At 40.2% G+C, this 27,136-nt stretch overlaps 2 protein-coding genes across 2 annotated transcripts in view; one reads left to right on the top strand and one right to left on the bottom strand.

Moving 5' to 3' along the window:
• The window catches only part of LOC124131985, a 47,807-nt gene extending 36,763 nt beyond the window's left edge, over positions 1–11,044 (bottom strand). The window contains exons 1-4 of the mRNA XM_048391602.1: positions 10,971–11,044; positions 5,795–5,862; positions 4,986–5,192; positions 3,875–4,021 (exon numbers count right to left, since the gene is read on the bottom strand). Coding sequence (XP_048247559.1) covers positions 3,875–4,021; positions 4,986–5,192; positions 5,795–5,862; positions 10,971–10,972 — 424 coding nt within the window. The 5' untranslated portion in view covers positions 10,973–11,044. The remainder of the gene's footprint in view (positions 1–3,874; positions 4,022–4,985; positions 5,193–5,794; positions 5,863–10,970) is intronic.
• An 11,714-nt stretch (positions 11,045–22,758) lies between these two features.
• Positions 22,759–25,766, top strand: LOC125377693 (pheromone receptor transcription factor-like). The gene is made up of 4 exons (XM_048391632.1): positions 22,759–22,838; positions 23,263–23,333; positions 23,834–23,866; positions 24,895–25,766. The coding sequence occupies exons 2-4, from the start codon at positions 23,267–23,269 to the stop codon at positions 25,530–25,532; spliced, it is 738 nt and encodes a 245-aa protein (XP_048247589.1). The 5' UTR covers positions 22,759–22,838; positions 23,263–23,266; the 3' UTR covers positions 25,533–25,766.
• The last annotated feature ends 1,370 nt before the right edge of the window (positions 25,767–27,136 follow it).

Raw genomic sequence — 27,136 nt, 5'->3', positions numbered from 1 at the left:
AAGAAACTTGGATTAAACTTATGTCAGCGATACCAAACTGGCAATTCTTTGTGAAATAGATACTCTCAATAGGGAGTTAAAAGAAATACTAAAAATAGGAAATCAGGGAATTGTTTTCGATCTGAGTGAACATGGATGGAAACTGGCGAAATACCATCGAATTGTTTTAAGTTTAGAACAATGAAACAACCTCCATAGATCGGCAGAACATAACCAAGATAATATTATAGAACAACATGAGGATATTTTAAATACGGTAAGCAAGTTTTATGGTAAACTGTACTCTACACCTGACGTGTCAAGTATTCAGTTGGAAACACTACTTGGTATATTTATTGTTCCAAGACTATCTGATGACTTATTTCTGAGTTATGATGAGGTCCTCGAAAAAAGTGAAATGTCTGAAAAACGGGAAATATCCCGGAGCAGTTAGGTTTACTGCGTAATTCTTAAAATTCGTCTGAAATATTATAATATTGGTATATATCTATTAAGGTTTTTCCCAATTTTGCATAAAGAGCTGGTGAACTATCCTTCTCACAAAAACGAGGAGTAACTATATCCAATATAATTATTATCGGTTTTCTATAAAGTTGCCTCCATAGCTATATACCTAAGATTAAAATCTGTTTGGGATACATTTAACGACGATTAAGGGGGGTTTCATAACTGTGCGATACTTGGGGAAATAACAAGACTGGTAGATATTGTTGATTTATGTTGAATAATGCATTCGATGCAGTCGTTAATTATTTTGGCTTTTGGCTCAGGAGAATCAATCAAACAATGGGTACATACTTTCTACTGTGGAATACAATCAGGAGATCTTGTCAATCAGGAGTTTGATTCCTCATTCTTTGACATAACAAGAGCATGCTGTCAAGGAGATCCCTTGTCACCTTAAATGTTCATCATCTACGAAGTTATACCAGCAATACGTATAAGAACTAACCAGGGTTTTAAGGGAATAAACATTGGTGACATTCAATATCGATGAAGGCGACACAATCTGTTCTCTTGGTGGTTCTGAACGATGCCTCTACGCTGTTTTGCATGTAATGACATTCATCGCGCGTTTTTCAGGCTTTAAAATATACACAGAAAAGACAAACCTAATATGGATAGGGTCAAAGTACGAGCGAAGATGAAACTCTGGCCGAAATGGAATTTAGACTGGACAGGGGAACCTTTCAAATTATTGGGGATAAAATTCTGTCTTCATTTAGATCATGTGTTTAATATTAACTACCAAAAGAGGTTCAAGCAATGTTAAAAGCTGATGTTAATATTGTCAATAAGACACCTAACACAATTTGTCATGAATATCAATCTTAAATCACAAATTCTGCCCAAACATAATCATCTATTCTCATCTATTCCAAATCTACCTGAAACAACACCTGATAAATTCAAACAAAATTTTCAAATTCTTATGGGGAAAACAACTGACAAAATAAATAGATCATATATAATATGGAAACTAAAGATGGTGGAATTAAAGTTTTATAATCTCAAAATATTCTAATAAGACGAGCCTTTAAAACAACATACCTCAAATTGGTGTTTTTATCATTCTTAAATACCCCTATACACAATGGTCAATATGCGTACGAGATCAATAGTTAGAAGCAAAAGACATAATTGTATAATTTCTTGAGCAGATAATAAGTTTTATGAAAATTACTGATGTCTTGGTGGACTTTCGTGAATAGTCTACAAAATAATAATATTCCTGCTTTCCTGCTGTTAACATTCTGTCACAAAATGGTTGGTGTTACATACATATTGTTGATATTAGTTATATGAGTTCTATATATGAGAAAGACTTTTGTTTTTGTGAAGTTGGGAAAATTGATATTTTCATTGCAATGAACATAACACATGCTATTTCACATGCTATCAGTGTCTACAAAAGGCATCAGATTTAGTTATTATTTTATTGATGAAAAGGGTCACTTTCTCTCAGTTGTGCAATTCACGGAGTAATATAACTGTAAGATGATTTATCTTAACTATTTAAGTTTGATCCAGTCTACAAAGCAATACTGTCAGCAACGGGGAAGTTCCACGGGAGTTTATTCAATATTATTTACAAACACAATAAATGGCAAGTGTAATTAGGACATTGGATAATTTTTTTTAAAATTGGTCAAGCTGTCATTTACCCTTCTTTTAATATACCGCAACTATTTTCTAATATGCGCAACTGTAAAAATAATTAAAATGCAACGGAACATAAAGTTATAAAAAAAAGTTCAATTGTGTCAAAATATTTGATTTTTCAACACTGTATGTTGTACGGTACACCTTAGGGAAAACTACATCGTTAATAACATCTATGTGAAATTTGGGAGTAAGAAATGAAAACTAGAAATGTCAAAACAAGCGACGAATATTAACCACTAGAGTTCGTAAATATAGCGACAAAACCCTTTCAGTATCCAATAGAAATCTCTGCATAAATCATGACCACCAGACATTGACCACCAGACATTATTCTCTGCACGTATTCTTAAATTCACAATTTCAGGAACCAGTGACAGTTTCATTTTCCTATAAGAACATTTTTTCATTCAAGTTGTTCAATTATAGGAACATGTTGCAAAACATGGACTTGGAAGCTCATGACCTAAATGCTACACGTCATACTGCTACTAACCTGAATGTCATATAATCACAGGTGATTTGGCCATTCTTCAGTTAATCAAATAAAACCCAAAATATCGTGAGCAGCATGTTCACATATACATTCATTGTTTCCATACAAAAACATGGTATGAGTGATATATACAATAATGTCATATATACGGACAGTATAAACTGAGAAAGAAATCTGCCAAAACAACGAGGCAGTACTACATTTATTTGTCTTGTGTATGATACCTATAATATCTTTTGTAATGGATTCAAAAGCTCAATTAAAATCCATTGCAGTGTCCAGGAAATGTAAAATTATAAACCGTCATACAATCAAGGAAGGGCAAAACATATTTAAGACAAGTGGAATTTATACCAAATCAGTATAGAACACCACAAACTTGAGGACAATCTAAATTCTGATCCAGGGAACATATGTCACAATGGTGACCACACAGATAGTCTCTATCTTTAAAGGTTCAGGAAAATCTTTCCAAAATGAATTCGAATGCCATTCGAGATGTACCGACAAAACAATACTAGTATGTGAAATGCTGTACTTCCTCGTTGATAACGTCTATGTGGAATTTGGGGATAAGATATTTAGGTAAGAAATAGGCATTCCCATGGACACCAATTTATCATTAGCTTCAGGTATATCAATGAGCTGATATCCTTCAAAAACGGTCAAATAGCCGATTCCTTTCAACATATTTATCCACAGCTAAGCTGCCTCGTCTGTTCTAGATTTAGATCTATGCATACAGATTTAGACTGACAAAAAAGACTGTAAGACAAGGGGGATAACTTCAACTTTCCAATAATCAACTTGAAGAGTCAAACGGCTCTTGCTCATATTCATTTGTGATGCTCTTATTTATTTGTATCTGTTTATCAACAAGCAGATACCTTGTGCTGTTGTAACCCACATTTCCCTTGCGATTATGAAGTGCTACCATATCTTCCGAATGTCAAAAACAGGTTTCCACACAACTGGTTACACAAGTAATAAAAACTTAGGAGTCGCAAGTGAAATGATGGGTCGGTCAGGTTACCGGAAACAAAACTATTGTTTATGTCAACTCCAATAACTCAAATCTGTTTCATTACGTTAATTGGATTGAAGGAAAATTTTACAATTTGGACAGAACTATTAAGCAGAGATACGAACTCTTAATATGCTAAGACCCTGTCCCAACAAAATTAGAGAGATGTACATGAATAAAATCAGACTTACGAAAACAGTACGATGCCTTGTGCACAGGTGCTGCTATTAGGTAGTATACTGTAAACCCGGTACAATTTCTCACTTCAATCTGGAATGGATCTTCACACTCATTGTCTTCTGTCTGGTAACACACAGTTGCCTGGTCCCCGACGACATCTGAAATTACATCAATCTACCTCAACACATTTGTTTGCAGCATTTCGTGGCTAGGAATATGCTTCTGAACCAAGGAGGTAACATAAATCCTGCCGTTGTTGACACAAGATAGTTTTATGATTTTGATAATTTTACATTAAGTTTAATATTGAATACTTTTCCTGTCTCACATGTTTCATGTTACGAACGAAATGTTGGACCCGTGAAGATACAGGGTAGAATAGGACTTCAGCAACCCATGCTTGCTGTAAAAGGCGACTGTTTGTCATAAGAGGCGACAAACGGGATCGGGTGGTCGGGCTCGCTGACTTGGTTGATACATGTTATCGATCCTAATTGCATGGATCGATGCTCATGATATTAATTACTGGACTGTCTGGCCCAGACTCGATTATTTACAGACCGCCGTCATATGGCTGGAATATTGCTGAGTGCGTGGATCGATGTTCGTGGTGTCAATCACTGAATTGTCTGGTCCAAACACTCTTATTTACAGACCGCCGTCATATAGCTGGAATATTGCTGAGTGGAAACACTGTTCGCAAACGCATCTGTTTTTAGAAACTTTAAACACCTAGCCCAAACGCAGCCCGATAGGGATGGTAGAAGCTGGAGGGTAGATAAGTCTTCACGCTATATGACGGAAGCCGTCAGGGAATGGATTCAATGCTGCTGAGCCGTCCTTGTTTTCGTTTGTTGTTTAAAGCCACACTCAACAATATTCCATCTTTGAACGACGAACTGTAAATAATCGAGTGACATGAACATCGACCTACTCGATTGGGTTACAACGGCATGCACCAAGAAAATGAGCAAACGTGATCACCCGATCACGTTAGTCGCCTCTTATGACAAGCATGGGTCGCTGAATACCACGTTTGGAGCACTTGTAGGCTTCTAATATCTTAGTAGAAATATACAATCTTTTGTTTCGTTGCAAGGAAGATAAAGACTCTTCTATTACCTTTAATCCACATCGGATACCATCCTCCGCATTTGAAGAAGCCGGGAGCGTGTGTCAGTAGAGTGTACGTCGACATGCCATACCAATCCTCTTCGATCTCTCTGTCGTTGATGCTGATCTCGCCATCAGATAATTCATTCGTTTCATCTCGTCGGTTAATGTCTGGTATTGGTTTATGGTTGGTAAGTGCGCAAGGGTCTGCAAAAACTAAACAGCATATTAACAGTTATGCAGCACATTCCTTTTCAAGACACATTATTATCATCCTTGTTTCCAAATTCCATAAATAAATAAAGATCAATTTCTTACGAAATGAAGAGTACTGTCATAGCGACTGATTTACGACAACCATTGTCTGAAGAACATTAGATTCCAAAGGCTAATTACCCTGTAGCCATGACATGTGCATGTCTCCATAACTTAATTGTCATTATGTATAAGACGCAAATCCCCGTTGTTAATCCTCACCAACATTTCATTGTATATTGACTGTCAGTCAACCTGGGCTACTATATCACTTCCCGTTAATTACTGTTATTTATAGTATGGCGTGTATTGCCTTAATCCCCTGAGCTGTATCGGTTCATCAACCCCAGAAGTCCCATGACCAGAGCAACGTCATTGTCTGTCCATAGTTGTTCATTACTATATATGTACCATCATTACACTGTTTGTCAGCTTGGTATTCCGAGCGCTTGTGTAAGTAGGATGTGCCGCTCGTAGGAAACGTCCTGAGGTTGAGATGAAGCTGAACCTGGATTCCCCAAAGAGCTAATTCCCCGTCAACATGCGCGTTGACAAGTACTTACCATTCTGATATAATGCAGCTAACTGGCACACAACCAAAAGGCAGGTGGGGTAGACAGCAAGGAGTTTCCTGATGAAAGGGTTGAATACATTACTACATCCGGATGCATAGACATGGTATCAGGTTTTAATATGAGTAAATAAGTGTTTATATTCGTATATATGTAACCCAAGTTTATGGTCAAATGAAAGAAACTTAACATGTGTATAAGCAAGGCTATATAAATAAATTCTAAAATATGAAACTGATACATTGATATTGACTGTTGTGCTTTTTAACCCCAAATCAAAGCACTCTCTTGGATGGAAAACACTGATATTGAGAACATGCATGACAAGATTTTATTTTTCTGTCAAACGCTATACATAATACAAGCATAGAACATATGATAGAATACTCAGCATTATTCCGGGTAGATGACCCCTGTCTGTAAAAAAATCGAGTATATACCAGGAAATCATTAGCATCTGTCAACACAATTTGGGAACAATGATATACAATCAACCCTGACCTGACCACCCAATTCAATTGGTCTCCTCTTACGACATGCATCAGTTGCTGGGACTTATATTCTTACCAGGAAAAATCACTGGTATGTAATAAATAGCAGTCTCGCACACAGACAACACACGCACTAGACAAAATGTGACTGCATGTGCCACAGAAATAAGATGTGGTATGAATAAGTGAGTGAGTGAGTGAGTATTGGTTTACGCCTCTTTTAGCAATTTTCCATCAAGTAGAAGTTTAAAATATCGCAAAAACGGAACATTTAAATATAAGAGACAAAACCCATATCATATTCGAAAGGAATCTCTGCCGAAAACAGTCTTCTATACTATGAGCATGTGCTCATGAATCACTGTCAAATAGTGATGCTACCAGGTGTTCGCGAAGAGGTGAGCGTATCTTGCCCCACCGGTGGCACCCGTCACAAACACATTCAAAGTCAAGTCAACTGCTCACCTGAAAAAAACACGGGAACATATGGCACAAATCAAGATGAGGAATTGCATCGGATATTATGTTGGCACTGATGCGTCAAATTACGAAATGTCCTTCTCAAGTCTACCATAAAACTCTGTCAGGCCGAAGACCCGGGTTCGATTCCCCACATGGGTAAATAATACTGGTCATGGTCATAAATATTTTGACATGGCTGCTCTGGCGATAAGATAACATATTATTATCCAAATGAAAATTCATTTTGTACAGTTGATCAGCACTAAAACATGAAGAAGAAAAATATATGACATTGAAATATGTACATCAGAAAAAAAACCGCTTTCTAATGTACTGTGACTTTTAATGTAAACTCACACAGGAAAATACACATAGAAAATTAAACATTATTACAGTGGCGGCAAGGAATGGTCTAGCAAAATCCTTAATATTTTTTTTATATTTGTATACTTATCCTGAAAGAAAAGAGCTGTGTGAAGGTCTTTGCTTGAAGAAGTTGCTCCAACTAGTTGAGAGGCGTGTCAGCTTAATGTGGGAGGAAAGCCGGAAGTGTTGCAGGTCTAAGACGTTTACCACTTCGGTGAAACCCACGAGCACGGGTATGGTGCTGACAAACCTTGAAACATAATCGGGGCGAACCGGGATTCGAACCCACAATCATAGGTTTCTGGCGTGCCCAAGGGACGCAACTCTGCACAGCGAATCGCGGCGCCTTAGACGACTGGGCCACCCGTCCCCCCGGGCGCATTTGGAGCCTTCCTCTGTAGGTCAAGTCCTGTGCTGAGGTTAGGAGGCCCAGGAGGACTTGCCATTGGCGCAGAGTGCGTGGTAGGTAGAGAGCTGGAGTCAGGTGCGCCTGCATGCGCTCCAACCAGTCTCTGGGTACATAGATGACGTCGAGGTCCGTCTGGAAGAGGCCCCCGATGAACTGAAGGCGATTTGAGGGTGTCAACTCTGACTTCCTGAGGTGGATCTTCCACCACAGCTGGTATAGAAACTGGAGGGTGAAGTCACTTTGGCGTAGTGGAGTGACAACTTCCCGATGGTTCATTAGGCAGTCGTCTATGTATGCCTCGAACTGAATGTCCCGACGATGGAGGTACGAGGCTATCAGCTTGGTAATAACTCCATTCCACAGAGAATTATGGCTCAATGGTAACTCATCAGAAGCAAAGTTTGTTGTTTTACTTCTGGTAACCCACCGGAGAGTATCGTATCACAGTCCGATGAATCTGATTTGTGTTTGTCGACTATCAGGTCAGTGTCCGACGTGTCGAGCATGATCCAATGACGCGAAATCGTCCGATGAAGGAACTAAGCTCAGAGCCTAGTTCGCCATCGGACGCCATTTCCGGTCGCAAGTCGGGTCCGATGTGTGTCGGAATCGTGTTGTGCAACTATCGGACGTGTCTAGCCGACGTCTGACGGCAATCTGAAGAGTGTCCGATAATTAACAGTCATCTGACGCTCATCTGATTGCAATCTGCGGTCTGTCCGACGCGCCTTATAGCCGCCCATCACTAATTCGATTCTCATTGAAGGTTAACGTGATATTTAGCACCGCCCGATTGCTATCGGAAGGTAATCGCTCATTAACTCAACTGCCATCCGACACATATCGCATAGCAAGCGGTGACATCTGACGGCCAACAGACTATGAAAGGAGGGTCAGCCGACACCCACTTCGCAGATTTTCATCGGACACTACAGCACCAAGATCCTGAAGATGGCTCCAAGAAAGAACAGAAATGTTGGAGGACAGAAGGCAAAGAAGAGGCCTCCCAGCACTCCTCAACAATCTCAAGTGCCAGAAGACTTCTCTGTGCCTCCTCCTGAAGATGAAGAGACGGAGGCTAGGCCTATTCAGGCCCCAATCACTGCTCAGCCACACGGCTCTCCCTGCATCTTGTTGCATAGTTTGTTGCTGGAGCATAAAAACACAGCCCAGGGCTGCAGAGTTGCGAAGAAGTTGATCCATGTCTAGTACTGTAAAGAGGTGCAGCCCGTTTTTATACTCGACTGCCGATTTGGGCGACAAATCCGACCAGTATTGGATCAGTGTACGATTACGCTACGAATAATAACCAATGTGTCGGATTGCTGTCGGGAGAGTGTTGGAAGTGTCAGATTAGTGTCAGGTCACCCTTGAATTACAATTCAACCGCAATCAATCAATCGGACGTCGCCGATGAAAATGGTGGACAGACATCGGGACGCTACCAGTCTTTCATACGATTACCCCGATCAATGTTGGATCTTTATCGGATTTTATGGAAAATGGGGACTCAAAAAAGAGGATGTCGGGTTAATTTTCATCGGAACTCATCGGAACGCTGAAATGTTTGCAAAATTGGGATCAGATGGGCTTCAGATCAGGTTCCGATGGTCAGTGGAATTGGGGTATAAGCCGTGTGAGTAGCCACTGGGCAGAAGAGATGAGAAACTCCCGCCTGGATCCGGGATCGCAGTAGTCATCGTGAAATAAGGTGGACGCGCCAGGTAGCGTTTGTTGAAAGCAGCGAGGTTGTGGATTATCCTGTGTTTGTCCGAGTCCTTCTTGGGGACCAGGAAGACAGGTGAATAGAAGCCCGGTGTTATGGCTGGGGCGTGTACAACCTCTATGGCTTTCTTGTCTAGCAGCGCTGTGATGTTCCGGCTCAGTAGATGCTGTTGAGTAGGGGGATATGGGTCCATTATGGGGAACGATGTGAGTCGTGGGTCGTCTATAAGCGTCAGCTTGTACCTGTGTGAGATGATGTTTATGAGATGATGTTGGTTTCCCACCTACTGGGGTGTCGACAACTTGGACGGCTGGGGGTAGGAGGTCCCCTGTTTGTTTTCAGTATCGGCATGCGCTGTCAGTGAAATTGGGTTCATGAAAATGTGCATGTTATTTTTACAGTTTTCCAGTTACACGACCGCGTGTCAGGTTAATGTGGGAGGAAAGCCCGAAGTGATGCAGGTCTCAGACGTTTACCACTTTGGTGAAACCCACGAGCACGGGTATAGTGCTGACAAACCTAGAAACATAATCGGGACGAACCGGGATTCGAACCCACAATCATAGGTTCCTGGCGTGCCCAAGGGACGCAACTCTGCACAGCGAATCACGGCGCCTTAGACGACTGTGCCACCTGTGCCCCCTAATTGTAATGGACCAGTCTGGTATGTAACGGCTCAAAAATACAATTTAGGTTGAATCGCACGACTGGTATCAAGCATGATTTATATTTGAAATGACACGGACGTTATTGTGTCAAGCATTGTTGATATTTGAAACCCAAACCAGGGAGCGTTCTTTTTAGGAATGCAGATGAAGTGATTAAAGTCGTGGGAGCTCGTACAAATACATTGACTAGAAACAGATGGGACACGAATAAGCGACAAAAAGCATTCCACAATCTTGAAAAGATTCTGCCACAGCAGAGCCCATTGTACGAATCCGACTACATGTATGTCATAACCTTTATATAAACGCCTTGATTGTTGTAACCCTGATTAAACATCTTTTGAGCAAAAGTCGCATGGCGCTCTTTGAAAAAGCGCTTGGCCTTGCGGGGTCTTTAACAGACCTGTTACATCAGATATTAAAACACAGTAATACATTCCTTATGTAGCGGCTATTTTTAACGACAAGGAACGAATGATCCATTTGGAGTCATCAGCATAACAGACATCATTTGAATGTTTTATAACATCTGACATATATTGGGCATGTGCTGAAACGCACAAACAGATCCCATTTCGTGAGGCTGGTATATCATTTAATAATTTTCTTGAACTGTGCATTCGAGTTGTCAGATTATATGTGAACATGTGACTGCTGTGAAGCGTAATTACAAACAAAACTATGTTTGGAATATATACAAGGAATATATAATATATATCCTTGTTGACTAGTTCTTACAAATAAGTAGTGAATAGGGTTAATCAGGATCGAAGAACATACATTGATCTACTTCAAGAATACATGACATGGACTGATCAATTGTTTGATAGGCATTTCTGCGAAGTTGACGGATGACAACGTGGACACAATTTTAATATTAATAACATCTTCTTTAATATACTCTTAAATAGTAATCAACTCATTAATGAATAATAATTAGCATACACAAAACAATATGTCTAGTTATGTATTGCAAAGCAACGCGCGTACGTGTTAGCTAACATGTAGCAATCAAACACACTAATATGATTATCTATATACTTACATTCTCCTTGAGCATTTCTGTAGACCCTGTGGTATCTACATATACCATGGCCATTTATAGGTTGTGAACAAGAATACTTGAAACCAGGCTTACATATACTGACCAATCAGATTACTCGCAGTTACGTACTTGTTTGTGTAGTTCAGGATGCATTTATTTTGTGGTCTCCAAAACTCCAAGAAATAATCTTTTCATCCGTATACTTCCTGGTATGGAAGGCAGGTTTTTGGTACAGCATTCGCTGCAGACTTAGTCACTTACTTATTGTTAAATCAGTGTAAACAAAAAACGCCAACAGGCCCGACCACACAACTCTCTTATCTCCTAGTCTATTCGTGTACAAGTGACAGTATCACCCCAACAGCCATGTAGCTCTTGAAACCATTCGTTGAAACAGTCTAGCCATTCATTGAACAAACATCAACCAGTTATGTTTCTAGGTTTGTCAGCACCATACCCGTACTCGTGGGTTTCACCGAAGTGGTAAACGTCTGAGACCAGCATCACTTCGGGCTTTCCTCCCACATTAAGCTGACACGCCATGATATAACTGGAATAGTGTTAAAAGCGGCATAAACCCCAACTCACGTACTTGTGGATTGGTAATGCAACTGTTTTCATTAAGTACTTTCGCATGCGTGCCATTGATATGTTTCATCAGAAATTGCATTCAGATATTTACGAAAGTTCAAGATGTGATGCTTATCGCCAGTTCAAGTCATTGGTTGAACTAGAATCTTATGTATCAAACCTACGGTACAGGATTTTTCGTAACATCATTATTCGTTTTAGATTTGGCCTGAATGATCTAAAAATTAACACAAGGATATTTTCATTTATTGAGAAATTCCTAGGGTTATGCCCATTCTGTGACATTGTTGTCGAAGATGAATACCATTTAATGTTTATTTGCCCTATGTACGAAAATCTAAGAAACCCGTACTTATAGCAGTGGTCTTTATCTCATTTTAATGCTATAAGAGTGTCTTCATTACTGTCCTGCAAGAATCTTCTAACACAACATCAGCTGGCTTTGTACATACATCATGCGTTTTTGTTACGAAGTGAATTGTTACCTTGACTTTGTATCTTATAAAATATGTTAGGTAACTCCCTTGTGTATGGGCCTGTGGCCTTAAATACAATAAAGAATTGAATTGAATTGAGTGTGAGTGTGTATGAATGTGTGTATGTGTTTGTATGAGTGAGTGTGAGTGTGTATGTGTGTATGTATGAGTGTATGTGTGCGTGTGTATGTGTGTGTGTGTGCGTGCGTGCGTGCGTGCGTGTGTGTGTGTGTGTGTGACGTCCTTGGATCGACTCACCGATTTTGCCCTCTCCGGGCAGACATTCTGTCTACTAAACCATGAAGGTGTTCTAAAATCTATGATGTTCGTACCATTTGTTGGTAGAATATTTCCCTGCATCAAAATTGAGATTTGAGTAGAAGACTTTTTCCTGTTTATGTATCACAAAAACGTTTCCTGAAAATCCCTGAAATCATTTTCTTGGCCTCGATATATCTTGAAGTCTATTTGACATTCATTTGAACATATGAACAATGTTTGGTTCATTCTATTTAAATTTGCAGACCGTGTGACGAAAAGTGTATTGTTGTTACCCTGTCGTGGTTTGTATTTATCGAGTAAAAAACAAAAAGTTATGTTTCAACTGTGCGGCAATCACATGAATAACACTGAATGTATTTGTGGATTTTGATGTTGATATTCCAATGACATTGACGTTCTCATTACATAATTCCTTTTATTGGTTCCAGTACTATTTTCACTGTATCAAAAACCAAAACTATGAATCAATATTTCTAATGCAAATGTATTAAAGCTTCATACAAAAAGCCTCACACGCACATGAAGGCTATCAGCTAATGTAGAAAATCAAACTAAAATGTAAACCTTTTTAAACTAAAAAAACTTCTTCCCGATCTCTTCATTTGCTGATAAACCAGGAACATATCCTTTGATCAATATTACCAAATCACGCTACTTAGACTACAAATACGTATATCTTTGTCCAATGATAAGAAATCTAATCTGTTAATCGATCGTTCAGTTAGCTTGGCACACGCTTTGTAAACTCTCTCATTTATTCTCGTAGCACTCCATGCACTTCTTTGTAAAGTATGTCATTTATTCTCGAAGCAGTCCATGCACTTCCTTATCTTAATACTACATGTCTGCTCCTCAAATAAACACAATCACATGATGGGCATTTTTTGTGGAACATGTTACAGTAGATGACCGAAGATAGTCATGTTAAAAACATGGCTTCGCAAATGAAATGTCTCCCACAGAATGGTCTGTCCCTCAGGACTACATGTTGCTACATTTCTGTCTCTAAATAGTAGCTTCATAAGGTTTATCTATAAAATAACACTTTGATACTCTCGATATTTCCAAGCATGGCATGTCCTAGTAACCTGAATTGCCTATGTGGCCTACGTAGCCCAGGTTCGATTCACAACATGGGTACAATGTGTGAAGGGAACAAACCTAATTCTGGTGTCCCCCGCCGTGATATTGTATGAATATTGCTAAATGCGGAGTAAAACCATACTCACTCACTCACTCTTATCTCGAATATACGTGGTCAATTACATGGTACATGTGATATAAATACTGTAAATCATGATATTAATAAGAACATGAAATCCATGCGAAGAGCCCGAATTCTTGCTCGCATGAATAAAGTGCCACTTTTTTGCCTGGACATTCTGGAGTATGTTGTCATACTGTTTTGGACGGCTCGCATACAAAGATAAAAACGTTAGGTTGTTTTAAGTTTACGTCTTATTTCCAGATATTCCAATTACTTTTAAGAGCATTTCATGTATTCTGGAGTTCAGTTGCAGAATCAGTAAAGTGGACAGTGTCATCAGCATACATTCAAGTATTCAGAAACACATAATTTACATGTAAATCGTTCCCATCGCCAATGTTAAAAGTCCTACATCGGTCTTTCATGAGGATTTTTTCGAGATCATTGATAAAGTGACAAAATAAGAAAGGTGATAAATTGTCTCATTCCCGGACGCCTGAATAACACGGGCATAATCTGAAACAACACCGTTTACAGACGCACATGATCTTATATTTACACATACATTTATGAAGAATTTACCTTTAATACCTTAATACTTTATGCCGTAACCCGACTCTCCGCATACAAATGTGTTATCAGTTGTAGAGTAACCCTGTTTAAATCCGGCTTGCGCCGAAGTTAAGACATTTTTCTATCTCTAGGATTTTGTTTAACCTATCATTGAGAACAGTGGTGAAATTTTTTCCAAAGCAGCTAAGTATTGTAATATTCTCTTGAATAAAAGAAACGCACGGGTAGATTTTAAGTAAATTTATTGTACCTAAAAAAAATTGACACTGACTTTCAAAATGTAAGATAATGCGATTGTTTCAAAATAGGACACCGAAACCATAATTGAAACACTGTTTGAAGATCAATGTACACAATGTTCAAAACATTAATCGTGTCACCTGGACAGACACACGTACACGATACAGTTAATGTCACAGGGGTACAGAAAATGTTAGTATCGGTTGTGCCCACCACGTGCATCAATCACCGCTTGACATCGACGACCCATAGATGCAATCAAGTTGTCAATAACACGCTGTTGGATGTGCTGCCATTCATGCTGAAGTGCATCAAGCAGCGCCGGAAGTGTTTGGGGCGTGGATTCCTTCTGCGAACGCGTCGATCCAACTCGTCCCACAGATGCTCAATCGGGGACAAATCTGGTGACCGGGCTGGCCAAGGTAATATCTGGATGTTGTTGTGCTGTAAGAAGTCCTGACAAACACGTGCAATATGCGGTCGAGCGTTGTCCTGCTGGAACTGTCCGCCATAAACGTTGACGTGAGGATGAACGTAAGGCTGTAGACTCAAGTCTCTGTAACGCACACCTGTCAATGCACCTGCCACAAGCACGAGAGGCGTCCTACCACCGTGATGAATTCCAGCCCATACCATAACACTCCCGCCGCCAAATGGGACAACCTGCTGCACACAGTTGGGGGCGTAACGTTCACCCCGACGTCTATAGACACGTGCGCGCCCATCAGCACGTGTGAGTAGGAAACGGGACTCGTTAGTAAACAGTACATTTCTCCACCTTGTACGTACCCATCTAACCCTCTGTTGGCACCAAAGCTTCTTGCTGAGTTGCTCCAGCTTGTAATCGTTGTTCCGTTGAGCTGCATTCAGTCTTGGCATTCTGTCACCGCCTCTACTACCGTTATAAGGACTGTATGAACAGCCGTTGATTTGGATTTTTATACCCATTCAGCAGGGGGCCTGCATGCCTAAATGCAGGATCCTGTGCTGCACGTTTTTTACAGGCGGTTGCGTTTGGATGAAGCTGTAAAATTGATCCCCAAACGCTACGTTTATGTGCTTTGCATGTGTTTTCGTGAATTATAGACACATCATCTTTCTGTTTGACTTATTTGGTTCTCATTTAATGTAATTATTTTAGATATTTGGCAAAAAGTGGTTTTACATCTGTCAAGTTTCTTTTTTTGAAAAGTATATTAAATTTAATATCATAGATACAAATATGAAATTTTGGAGCTCGATCGTCACATAATGTCGTTGTACAAAAGCACTGAAAACTGTTTATTGTCGTTTCACATAAGGCCACGAGGTTGCGCTGAACTCGTATCTCGTGTGACCGCCCCAGGCAGCAGTCACGGCTCTGCATCTCCTCGGCTTCTCCATTCTGCTTGTAACGCGTTGGCTAGTTGTGGGAGTGTCTGCGGCGTGTTCTGACGTTGACGTACACGTCGATCGAGTTCATCCCAGAGGTGTTTGAATGGGTTGAGATGTGGAGATCTTGACGGCCAGGGCAAGCCTTTCATGTTGGTATTATGAAGGTAGTCTACCGTGACACGAGCATGTAGCGATTTGCTGTCAAATTTCCCTGAACCACAACCAAGTCAGATCTCGTGGTGTAGGATATGGCTTGCAGTCTCCGTAGCTGTGGCATTGCGATGACGTAGGTGGAACAGTCGAGTGTAGCGATCCTGTGCATGGACAGTGACTCATGGTCGGCCGGTTCTCGGACGATTTGCAGTGGAACTGAACTGTGTGTCTCGGTCCAAAAGGCGGCAAATGGTGATGTGGTGGACGTTGAAGCGGCGTGCAACTGAAGACTGCGATTCCCCTCTTTGGATACGTCCCATGGCGATGTTCCAATCTGCAGCGCTGAGTCTCGGCATTTTCGAACTTGAATAATGTTGACATTTGAATGACAAGTTATTGGCTTATGCTTGCCTTTTTATAGCGACTACCACAAGTTACGAATTCTATAACTTGCACGTGCATTTTGCTTTACTGTTTTCCTCAATGACATTTTTGAACAAGTATGAAGACAATGCCGTTTAAGACATTGTAAATCGACAATGGCTGCGTTTTGACATGATATCATGAGCATCGATCATCGCAATTGGGATACGATTACATGCATCAACCAAGTCAGTGAGCCAGATCATCCAATCCCGTTATTCGCCTCTTACGACAAGCAGAGTCGCCTTTTACAGGAATCACGGGTTGCTGAAGACCTATTCTACCCCGGATCTTCACGGGTTCCATGTACATGAACTTCTATTATAATTATGCATTCCCCGAGACCAAAGGTCAATCTAAAACCATTAATCATGTGGTGCGAGTAGGCAGTGGATTTTCAATTACTGCACAAACACACTAAAGTTTCAACCGATACGATCAGACTCACGTGGTACACTGTTTATCCAGAAACGCTTCCTGATACATTCGGAGCCATTCTGTTGAAAAAGCAGTCGGGTTAACTCCTTCTTGACCCTTTGAAATCCCTTACTTTTAGTGAAGATCGATAAAACATGTTTATATATCACGTCTATTGGTGCCTCAGATACGCTACTGCTGGCATGCCACCAAACTCAATATCAGCACAGATCGAGTAATTACTGCACATAGCGTCTGTGTAAGCCGGTGACTTTTAATTAGTAACATTTATCATCACGACGGTGTCTTCCCAGTAGACTGACGCCTAAATCCCGAGATTTACGTAATCTGCTGTGACTAGGGATTAGTCATGGGGGTCATCTCACACCTCTCAAACAATTCATGCAATTAAATTTACTATTGTCACGATTTCTTAACGATGAACCTCATATCGTATTCCTAAAACATGAACAGCTCACGCATTAAATTATTATTCTCACCAATAATGAAGGACTATAGGTGACTTATATGGTCACCAAGTATCTATGATGAACATTTCTTATACCTGTTTTTCAACCCGTAAAGATCCGGGTTAGAATAAATCTTCAGCCATCCACGCCTGCTTGTCATAAGAGACGACTAACGGGATCGGGTGGACAGGTTCGCTGACTTGATTGATCCATGTCATCGTATCCCAATAGCAAATTATGTTTAGAGGTGATGTGAGGTGAAAATGGGTTTAAAGTCGCGTCCAAGATTATTGCACTTATATAGCGACGTGCATGCACGTGTGTGTGTGTGTCTGCTTGTACTAGTCCGGACTGATGCTGATTTATAGTGCTAGCTCACAGGGATACCATGCCGCAGTTTAACATGAATACCCCACTCAGACACAGTATACTGACTCCGAGCCGATCAGTCCTTGTTTTAGCCCCTTTATGCCGAGCGCCAGTCAGGGTGACAACAAGTACCATCTTTCAACGTCTTTTGGTATGACGCGGCCGGGGATCGAACCGGTCTCCGGGCGGACGCTCTACCACAAGACCACGCGGGCGGTCAATTATGTATGGAAGATGAGTTATATCAGTGGAATTATTATCACTATTATTATTAACCATGGGAACATATGCATAACGCTGTCTGGCTTTCGTATCACATGTTTAAAGTGTGTCCGGTTATTTTGACAAAAAATACAGTAACGACGTTTTATGTCCTCCAGCCCAACGTTATAGAAGACCCGTGAAGACCGGGAAAAGAATAGGTCTTCAGCAACCATGCTTGTCGTAAAAGGCGACTCTGCTTGTCGTAAGAGGCGACTAACGGGATCGGGTGGTCAAGCTCGCTGACTTGGTTGATGCATGTCATTGTATCCCAATTGCGTGCATCGATGCTCAAGAAATAACTCACTGGATTGTCTGGTCCAGACTCGATTATTTACAGACCGCCGTCATATAGCTTGAATAGTGCCGAGTGCAGCGTTAAACCAACAAACAAAATTATTTTCCTAAAAAATGATAATCATTATTAACCTTTATATCATTCGAAAATGGAAAAACGCGAAGATAGTTGTAAGAGTTCTTCCTAGAAGTAGTTGGTTGGGGGAGGGAGATATTTAATCAAGTGCGGTTTTATGTATACGCTAAATAAGAGGAAGAGAAACGTATACCGACTCCGAGCCGACCAGTCCTTGTTTTAGCCCCTTAATGCCGAGCGCCAGACAGGGTAACAACAAGTACCATCTTTTAACGTCTTTTGGTATTACGCGGTCGGGGATCGAACCCCGGACCTCCCGTCTCCACGCGGACGCTCTACCACTAGACCACGGAGGCGGTCATGAACCGATGAAATGTGATGGAATGTTTTTCACATATATATTGCACAAAATGTGTGAAGCCGGATGTTCCAAATGTCAGCCAAACATTAGTCCAGTTGTGTTGTGCTACCCCATACCATGACACTTTCTCCCCAAATTGACGACGCTGAGTACGCAAGCTTCGCTAAAAACGTTCTCCTGGACGCCTCTAGAACCTTGCACGACCGCCAGAGCTGAGCAGATGAAACCTGGACTCATCTGTGGACAGTATACTGTCTGAGTCTTGTCTTCTGAACCTCTTGTCTCTTCTACACCAAGCTAAGCGTGCTTGACGGCGACGCGGAAGTACAATTAGGCGTAACGCAGGACGTCGGGGCCGGATGCTGTGCTCCCTCAACCGGTTGCGTACGGCTCTGCCACTCAGTGGTCTCAACCCAGGAATTGTACGAGCTGTTAATGTGGCAGTTTGTTATCGATTCCGTACATGCACAAACCGAATATGGTTGTCTTATTGGCGTGACGTCAAACGTGAACGACTGACCAATGGCCAATCATGAGTGTTCCACTGCTGTATATAACGTATATAAGAGATTATGTTGTGTTTCAGTGAACATTAAAATGTCTGGCAACTTCGTTTTGCGCCATTCCTGTTTGCAGCAATTCCACGGCGCGAAGACGTTGATTTTCAGCAGCCATGGCATTGCGTAGCCGTTATTTACGGTTAAACAAAAGTGTTTTTTATCAGCACCGGATAGCTGAACAAACAGTGCGTGCTGTTCACATTTAAATATACCTGTGTGAGTATTATGCTCGCAACAAACACGTACACATCCAAATTGAGCGACGTGCATTAACAAGTGCGTGCAAACCGTGAATCAGGACGTCAAAGTCGAGATGTCTTCAAGCACATGTATAAAAGATGCATTATTTAATTTCATAATACATTTATTTTTATTAAATTTTAAATGAATCACTGTTATTTCTTTCCGTTAGTATATATACACAATAATTTACAATGCCAAATGTAACTATAGTTCTATAGTTCGACCTCATGGTACTAACAAGTCTTGTAAAGTTTAACCTCATGGTACATATAAGGGTTTTATAGACAGACCAAATGACACAAACAATGGTAGTATAGTTCGACCTCAAGGTGCAAACTAGGATTTGTAGTTCGACCTCATGGTACATAGAGATTATCGTTTTAAGGATGCGTTAAGTGTATCCACAAACATTCGTATTGGAGTTTCAGCAATAACCACACCTCAAACTTTCTTTCCATTGAATCGACGGCGCCTGAGTGTCGTTTATGGTGATTGATAGATTCATTTCTTTAGATTAATATGTAAAACTTCTCTCAAGAGAACTATCCAACCAAGGTTACACACATGCAAATATGAAATACTTGTCAGTACCAACATAACAGGAGGTCCATGGGGTTAAGTGGTTAACTACTTGTATACCAAGGTTCGAATCCAGAGCTGTATGTAGATACATATCTAGACATACACTTGGGATATACAAGGTCACGTCACTCGGCATTGCTTTCTACTGCACCCAAGAGGGATTATGTATTAATTATGATATCACGACAGGGCGATCGCAATACAAGAAAATATGTAACCCCCAAAATGTCATTGTGGTGTTCACAAACACACCTCTTCCTTTTTTGTTTGTCGTTTAACGCCGCATACATCCAGCTATATGACAGGGGTCTGCCAATAATTGCGTATGGACGTCAATCCAGTGATTAACATCATGAGCATCGATCTGTGCAATTGGGATACGATGACATGCATCAACCAAGTCGGATAGCCTGACCACCCGACCCCGCTAGTCGCCGTGTACATGCATGGGTTATAGCTAGTCGTCGTGTACATGCATGGGTTATAGCTAGTCGCCGTGTACATGCATGGGTTATAGAAGACCAAATTCGAACCCGGTTCGTGGCGAGGGATACATCATAGCAATCATTATCGTTCAGTCAATCGACACGTGCATGCATGCTTTGAAACATTCTCTCCAACGTGAACCCGCTGTGTTACGGTTTATGAACATACTCTCCAGCTGGTACACTGGGTATACGGACAATCCCGTGATGGGAGCGTGGATTCGAACCTTAAAAACAGTAAACTACGGTTATAACGAACTCAAAGGGGCCACTGATATTAGTTCGATATAACCGTAGTTCACTACAGGCTTATTTACAGCATATATACAGCAAATGGCTGGGACAAAAAAACTATGTTAAGTATGTCCGTCAGTTCGTTACAAGCGTGTTCGTTATAAACGTAGTTTACTGTACAAGATACGCACGTCGCTTCAGTCATACATTACACAGATCTATACGAAGCAACGACAAAACTGAATGTGCATCATCGTCGTGTCAGAATTTTGTTGCCTGTGAATTTGTCACGTGACATTATCAGCGTCGCTGTTTTAATAAAGTGTTTTGTTTGTACCTCTTTCCTTACAAGAGTCAGTTTTGATCATCAGTTTCAGATAATTATTGCTCTCTTCTGATGAATAGGAGCAAAAGTAAAATGCGATCCGATCACGATTGTGCGCGTTAAAACCAGTAGAGTAGGCTATTTTCAATACGAGGAAAGCGTAAACTTGGGTGAAAAGAGGAAAATATTATATTTTTACGGTAATATAATAATAATATTTAGATTAGGTGAGAGAGAAAATGACGAAATTATGCAGTACTTTGAAGAATCTGAACATAGAATTCCTCACTGTGACCACTAGAAAACATACATCCTCGTCTCTCCCGTATTTGTCAATTTGCGGTCTTACTTGGACCTTTGCTCAAATTATACTTGTATGGCCAGTCCTTAAATATGTTTTTTCATAAATCCGACATTAAAATAGTTTATATATAATTTTTATATGTACACCTTGATATATACATGTACATTTAAAGACATCCGTGGTGGTTTATTTCAAGTAACGTTTCCCATTTCATTCCATTCTACAAAAGGAAACGTTTTATTTTGGCCTAGCGAAACCAGCCTGCATGGAGGGAACATAACATAACTTAAAATTGTGAAGAAAATCCCTTCTAAATATACACAAGAATGCATTCATCTTGCTCTTAGACAAGATTGATTTTGTTTACAATTTCAGTCTGCCAACAGAGGGCGTTGGCATTTCCAGGCTTGATGGAAGTAGCCGAAATAAGATTGCACATCAGATCAGCTGTTTGACGTGACGTCATCCGCGACACAACACGCGAGGTCAAACGACAAATTCACAGCGATCTATTATTAGCCTATACAAATATAATTGCAGAATGTAACGTCACTGAACGAAAAAAGCAAAGCGTTTACTCATTGCTGACCTTACTGATAACATATCAAATAAAGGTTAAGACTTGCGATAGATTATCATACGATAATGGAGTGTACAGTCAATATCAATAACTTGTAAATCTAATATTAAATAGATTCCATTGCAGAATGTTTGAAACACAAACCCTATCGTGTTAAGATAATATATTCCATTTTCTTAGGAGATTTATTATGTTTATTTGATAATATATATACATTCATAAATAGTTATCAATTACAGAGGAGGGGGGTGCGGGGGGGTGCCGTCATTCGCTTGAAGTTCAAACATGGCAGAACAAGGCCGAGAAGCTTATCACAACATGCCATGCACATGAACATCTCATCACCTGGTTGTTGTCACTCAAGCATGATAACGGTATAAGTACCTACATCGAAACGTCGCTATATGCAATAAACCAGAAGTTGTTACGTTGTTCATGCTTAACATATAAAACACGTGAGGAAATACACAAGGAGAGACATCCGTCACACACCTGCAGTGGGTTCAGTATTTCTTGGATGTTACGTAAATATCTTTTTAACGAACGCGTGATGTTTCGTAAAACATAAACATTATTAACCCCCATGTTCTCCGGCATAAATCTTGCGAGACAGGAAAGTAGTGGATGCATACGCAAAAAGTGGATTAATTATAGCCACAGAGGACACTGGTCTAAGACAGGGTCGTGACGTTACTCCGGAGCTTTTAGGCCTCGGGTGATAAATTGTTTACCAACATCAATCTGACAGAATGTGGTGAGCGTAGGCGAGACGATGTCTTGTCGTGAGGTCAAGTATGGTACAGTAAGCTGTGATTCACCTTCACGTACATCCACAATTCATAAATTGTGCCAGTGACGTGTTTTGCGCAGGTTTTCACGTCAATGTTTTCCCGATATTTTTGTATAAAAGGGGGTACGGGCTCCTGTATCTTCAGTCAACTCAAATTTGCCATCGTATTTCGGCACTATTGCTACAGACTCTCGTGTAAGTATAGCTTTTTCTACTTCTTATAATTCATGTCCATGATGCTAATATTAGTTTTTAAGTAGTATGGCCCGAGAATGATTATGTTGAGAAGCGTAGACTACAGTTCCACAGTATTCATTTTCTTTTAATGATAAGAAAGTGTACATAGGACGAAGGAATCATTCGGTAGGACATTTGTTCAGGAAATATAGCAATTGTGAAAGTATAAACACAGATGATTTCGTTCTGTGATAGAATCGTAGGTATTTGTCTCTAAATTCTAAATACATTACATTTGAGTATAAAATAAAACTCATCCTCAACCTCAGAGCTTCTTGCTGCTATTTCCAACTCAATATCTATCTGATGAACATTTCATAAAAGAATTATGAATTTCCTTTATGGTGATTCATTTATTTGTTCACTTATTTCTTTTTTTCAGAAACATGAATACTCTTCAAATCCTCGTAATTGTTATGGCTGCGTGCTGTGGCAGCCATGCAAGAAATATCCGTAAGTGTTACGAAGTTGACTAATATAAATAAATGAAATCAACATCATCAGGATGAAGATGACGAATCAATGTATGAATTAATATTATATCGTAAACAAAACATTATTCCAGTCACATGATATAATAAAAAATCTGGAAATAATATCTATTTACAAATTGATATCAGCGTCCCCTACACATCGGTGTTGTGTACATGTTGTATATTTCACCGAGCGTGCTACATTATTATTTATTGTAACATATTTGCATGTTACTTGAATGCGGTGTTCACACTGATGTTCCTGATGTCCCTGGTATTCACACTGATGTTCCTGATGTCCCGTGTGTTCACAGTGATTTTCAATTTTCTATTCGTGTTGTTTTCACTACTATTTTGCCTTCGCGCCAAGTAGAATCCGTTTCAGTAAATAATCGAGACTGATTATTCTCCGACGTTAACATTCAATATTTTCTAAAAGAAAAGTTTCCTATTTTTTATTTGCCTATTTTCTATTTGCAGGTTTCAGACGTTTTGTTAACCAGTCACCAGCAGGTACAGTTTATTTACTTTTTCAAGAATACAAATGTATATCCTGTCAAAAATATACATTCATAAATTTGAGTGGGTATATACCCTTTGGTTCAGCTAGTCCTTGCTAAAATCTGGTTTAACGCCGCGTTCAAGATTATTGCACTTATATATAGCGACTTGAATGCACGTGTATGTGTATGTAAGTGGGGCTGTTTGCACTAGTCGGAACTATGCCGGTTTTGTAGCGCTATGCCATGCCGCAGTTTAACATAGACACCTAACTGTGACACAGTATACTGACTCCGAGCCGACCATTCCTTCTTAATGCCGAGCGCCAGACAGGGAAACAACAAGTAATACCCTTTAACGTAATTTTGGTATGACGCGCCTGGGGATCGAAACCAAAACCTTACCCTCCCCGGGAAGACGCTCAATCAATTACACCACGTAGGCGGTCACTTATAATAAGCGGGTTGTGTTTGTATGTTTGTTCATGTTTAACACCATACTCAGCAACATTCGATCGCCGCGAATAGCTGCAAAATTGTTGATGCGGCGTTAAGCAATATTCACTCACTCACTCAGCAACGTTCGAGCTAAATGACGACGGTCTGTAAATAATCGAGTCGGGACCAGACAATCCAGGGATTCTGCATCAATCCCATCAACTGGGATACGATGACATGCATCAACCAAGTCAGCGAGCCTGACCACCGGATCCCGTTAGTCGCCTCTAACGACAGGCATAGTAGCCTCTTAAGGCAACCATGGTTTGCTGAAGACCTATTCTAGCCCGGATTTTCACGGGTCATCATGTTGTGATTTCTTTGTCACACCACCATACAACCTAACAGAAGGACAAAAACCAAACGGTATGAGGAACAACCGAGGGCTGGAACGATGCAATAATGTCACAATACGAAGATAAAATATTATATGATTACTGTTACTGTGGAACCACGAAGAACAAGAAATGTATATGGTATGTAGTTTTATGTCGTTGTGAAAGTCCTTGCCAGGTTATAATGAGAGGTATAACATTGTTTCAGATTTATTTCCACCTGGTGCCAATCACCTGAATATTCGGTCGCTTATGGCTCTCATGAACAATCCAGTGATGCTGCAAGGTTTTGGTCAGGGTAACACTCAACCACAACAACAACAACAACAACAACAACAACAAGGAACGGCTAACATTCCACAAGCCAAATCAACCACTCCAGCACCCAAAGGTCAAGGTCAACATCAACAATACCCTCTTCCTAACCAGCCAGGGATCCAGACGCAACCTCAAACCCCGCCTATGACCCAAGAAACACAGAATCAGGGATCTGGACAAGGTCAAGGTCAAGGTCACGGTCAACCTCAAAGCCAAAATGCAGGTCAAGGACTGACACAACAGGCTCCCGTCCCTGCTCTTTCTACCAATACTCAGAGCACTGTCAATCCAATGCAGCAGTTTATGAGGTATTCAAACATGTTCACCGACCCAATGTTTCTGCGATACTTTCAACAATTCATGAGGAGGATAGACATGATTAAGCACAAGTACACGAAAGGGGAGTATGTCCCCCCAAAAGGCCTTTTCCCCGGGGGATATGTGATAAATGCTGATGGTAGTGATGCGGAAGTAAGGGACATATACGGAAGATTGCACTCAATTGATGGTGGCGTTTTCCAAGCATAACGTCAGTGAAGAAACTTAAACTTTGTGATGCATTTGTGATCCGACTTTTTGTTTTGTTGCTTGCTGGCCAGGCATATTGCAGAGCAAACAATTGCATTATATATGCACTGTAATACATTCCATGTAGATATAAATGTTTCATGGTCATTTGAATCCCGCCTCATCTTTGTTAATCAGTAATGTACAGCATTTTTATATGATGTTCTCTTTTTTAATAAATACAATCTCTTTGAATTGAAACTCGTTCGTGTTGTTACTCTGTTGATTGTTCAAACAACAATGTTCCATCACATTTTTGAAGATTGTTTTGCCAATATGGCAATATTCATTTAACGCAAATTATTTCATGTAGCTGTCTAATGTGCCGGCAAGTGTGGGCCAACGCCTTTAGGCAAGCATGATAATATAATTAAATTCGATGTGATATCATTTGTACATTTATCTCAAAGCTGTTAGTCACTGTCACTGTTTGTTCTGAATAACGAGGACTAGACTCATCAAATGAGGCTTGGCACCATTCGATTTGAATAAAAGCGACAAAACACTTAGTAGGAAATTACAGGAAATCTCTGCCACATGGTCCATTGTACAATTCGACTATATCATGAGCATATGTTTATATATCACTATCAAATAGTGATGATGCAAGACGTTGAGATACAAAACAGGTATCTTATTCCTATGGATACCTCAAAACACAAAAACATTACCTATAACATTGATCTCTCTATTGCCAACCGATTAAGGGCCATATCACATTCAGCCAACCAAATGAAATACTACTTTCGATACTAAAAAGCACATGCGAAAATTGGCTTCGTTTTCTAAAAGCGCGACAACGCATTTCACCAAAATGTCGCATTGTCGCGCTTTAAACAATTAATGCATGTTTTTATATTTTAACAAAGCGCGACACGCGACAATGCTACATATTATAAATATGTTGCGTTGTCGCATAATTACTGAATATTATAATATTTTATAAATGTGCGTCAATGGGACATTTCATCAAAATGTCGCGTTGTTGCATTGAAGCATTGCCTGCCGAGCTTGTATTCGTCACTGCTTATTGACCTGATGAAGGAGAAACCATATTCTCCGAAATGTTGTGTTCCTCATCATAAAGAAGTTCACATCCATATATTCTCTTCATTGTGTGTATCACTTCAAAATGCCTTTCAAAGACCTCACTGCTTATTTTGTGGTTTACGAAACATGATCTATGGTTATAGAAGAAATCGGTCAGTCACATCAATTACAAAGGTGCATACATAGGTCCTATGGTTATAGAAGAAATCGGTCAGTCACATCAATTACAAAGGTGCATACATAGGTCCTATGGTTATAGAAGAAATCGGTCAGTCATATCAATAACAAAGGTGCACACATAGGTCCTATGGTTATAGAAGAAATCGGTCAGTCACATCAATAACAAAGGTGCATACATAGGTCCTATGGTTATAGAAGAAATCGGTCAGTCACATCAATTACAAAGGTGCATACATAGGTCCTATGGTTATAGAAGGAATCGCTAAGTCACATCAATTACAATGGTGCATACATAGGTCCTATGGTTATAGAAGAAATCGCTTAGTCACATCAAT

This window comes from Haliotis rufescens, unplaced genomic scaffold (genome assembly GCF_023055435.1).
Source record: "Haliotis rufescens isolate VD_foot unplaced genomic scaffold, xgHalRufe1.0.p SCAF_93, whole genome shotgun sequence".
NCBI lineage: Eukaryota > Metazoa > Mollusca > Gastropoda > Lepetellida > Haliotidae > Haliotis > Haliotis rufescens.
This window is presented reverse-complemented; position numbering and strand designations above follow the sequence as displayed.

Bases quoted from the DNA above. Each gene is read 5' to 3' on its own strand.
- LOC125377693 (XM_048391632.1), top strand. From the start codon at position 23,267: ATGAATACTCTTCAAATCCTCGTAATTGTTATGGCTGCGTGCTGTGGC. The intron at 23,334-23,833 runs GTAAGTGTTACG...TTCTATTTGCAG, and splicing joins CAGCCATGCAAGAAATATCC to GTTTCAGACGTTTTGTTAAC. The intron at 23,867-24,894 runs GTACAGTTTATT...ACATTGTTTCAG, and splicing joins TGTTAACCAGTCACCAGCAG to ATTTATTTCCACCTGGTGCC.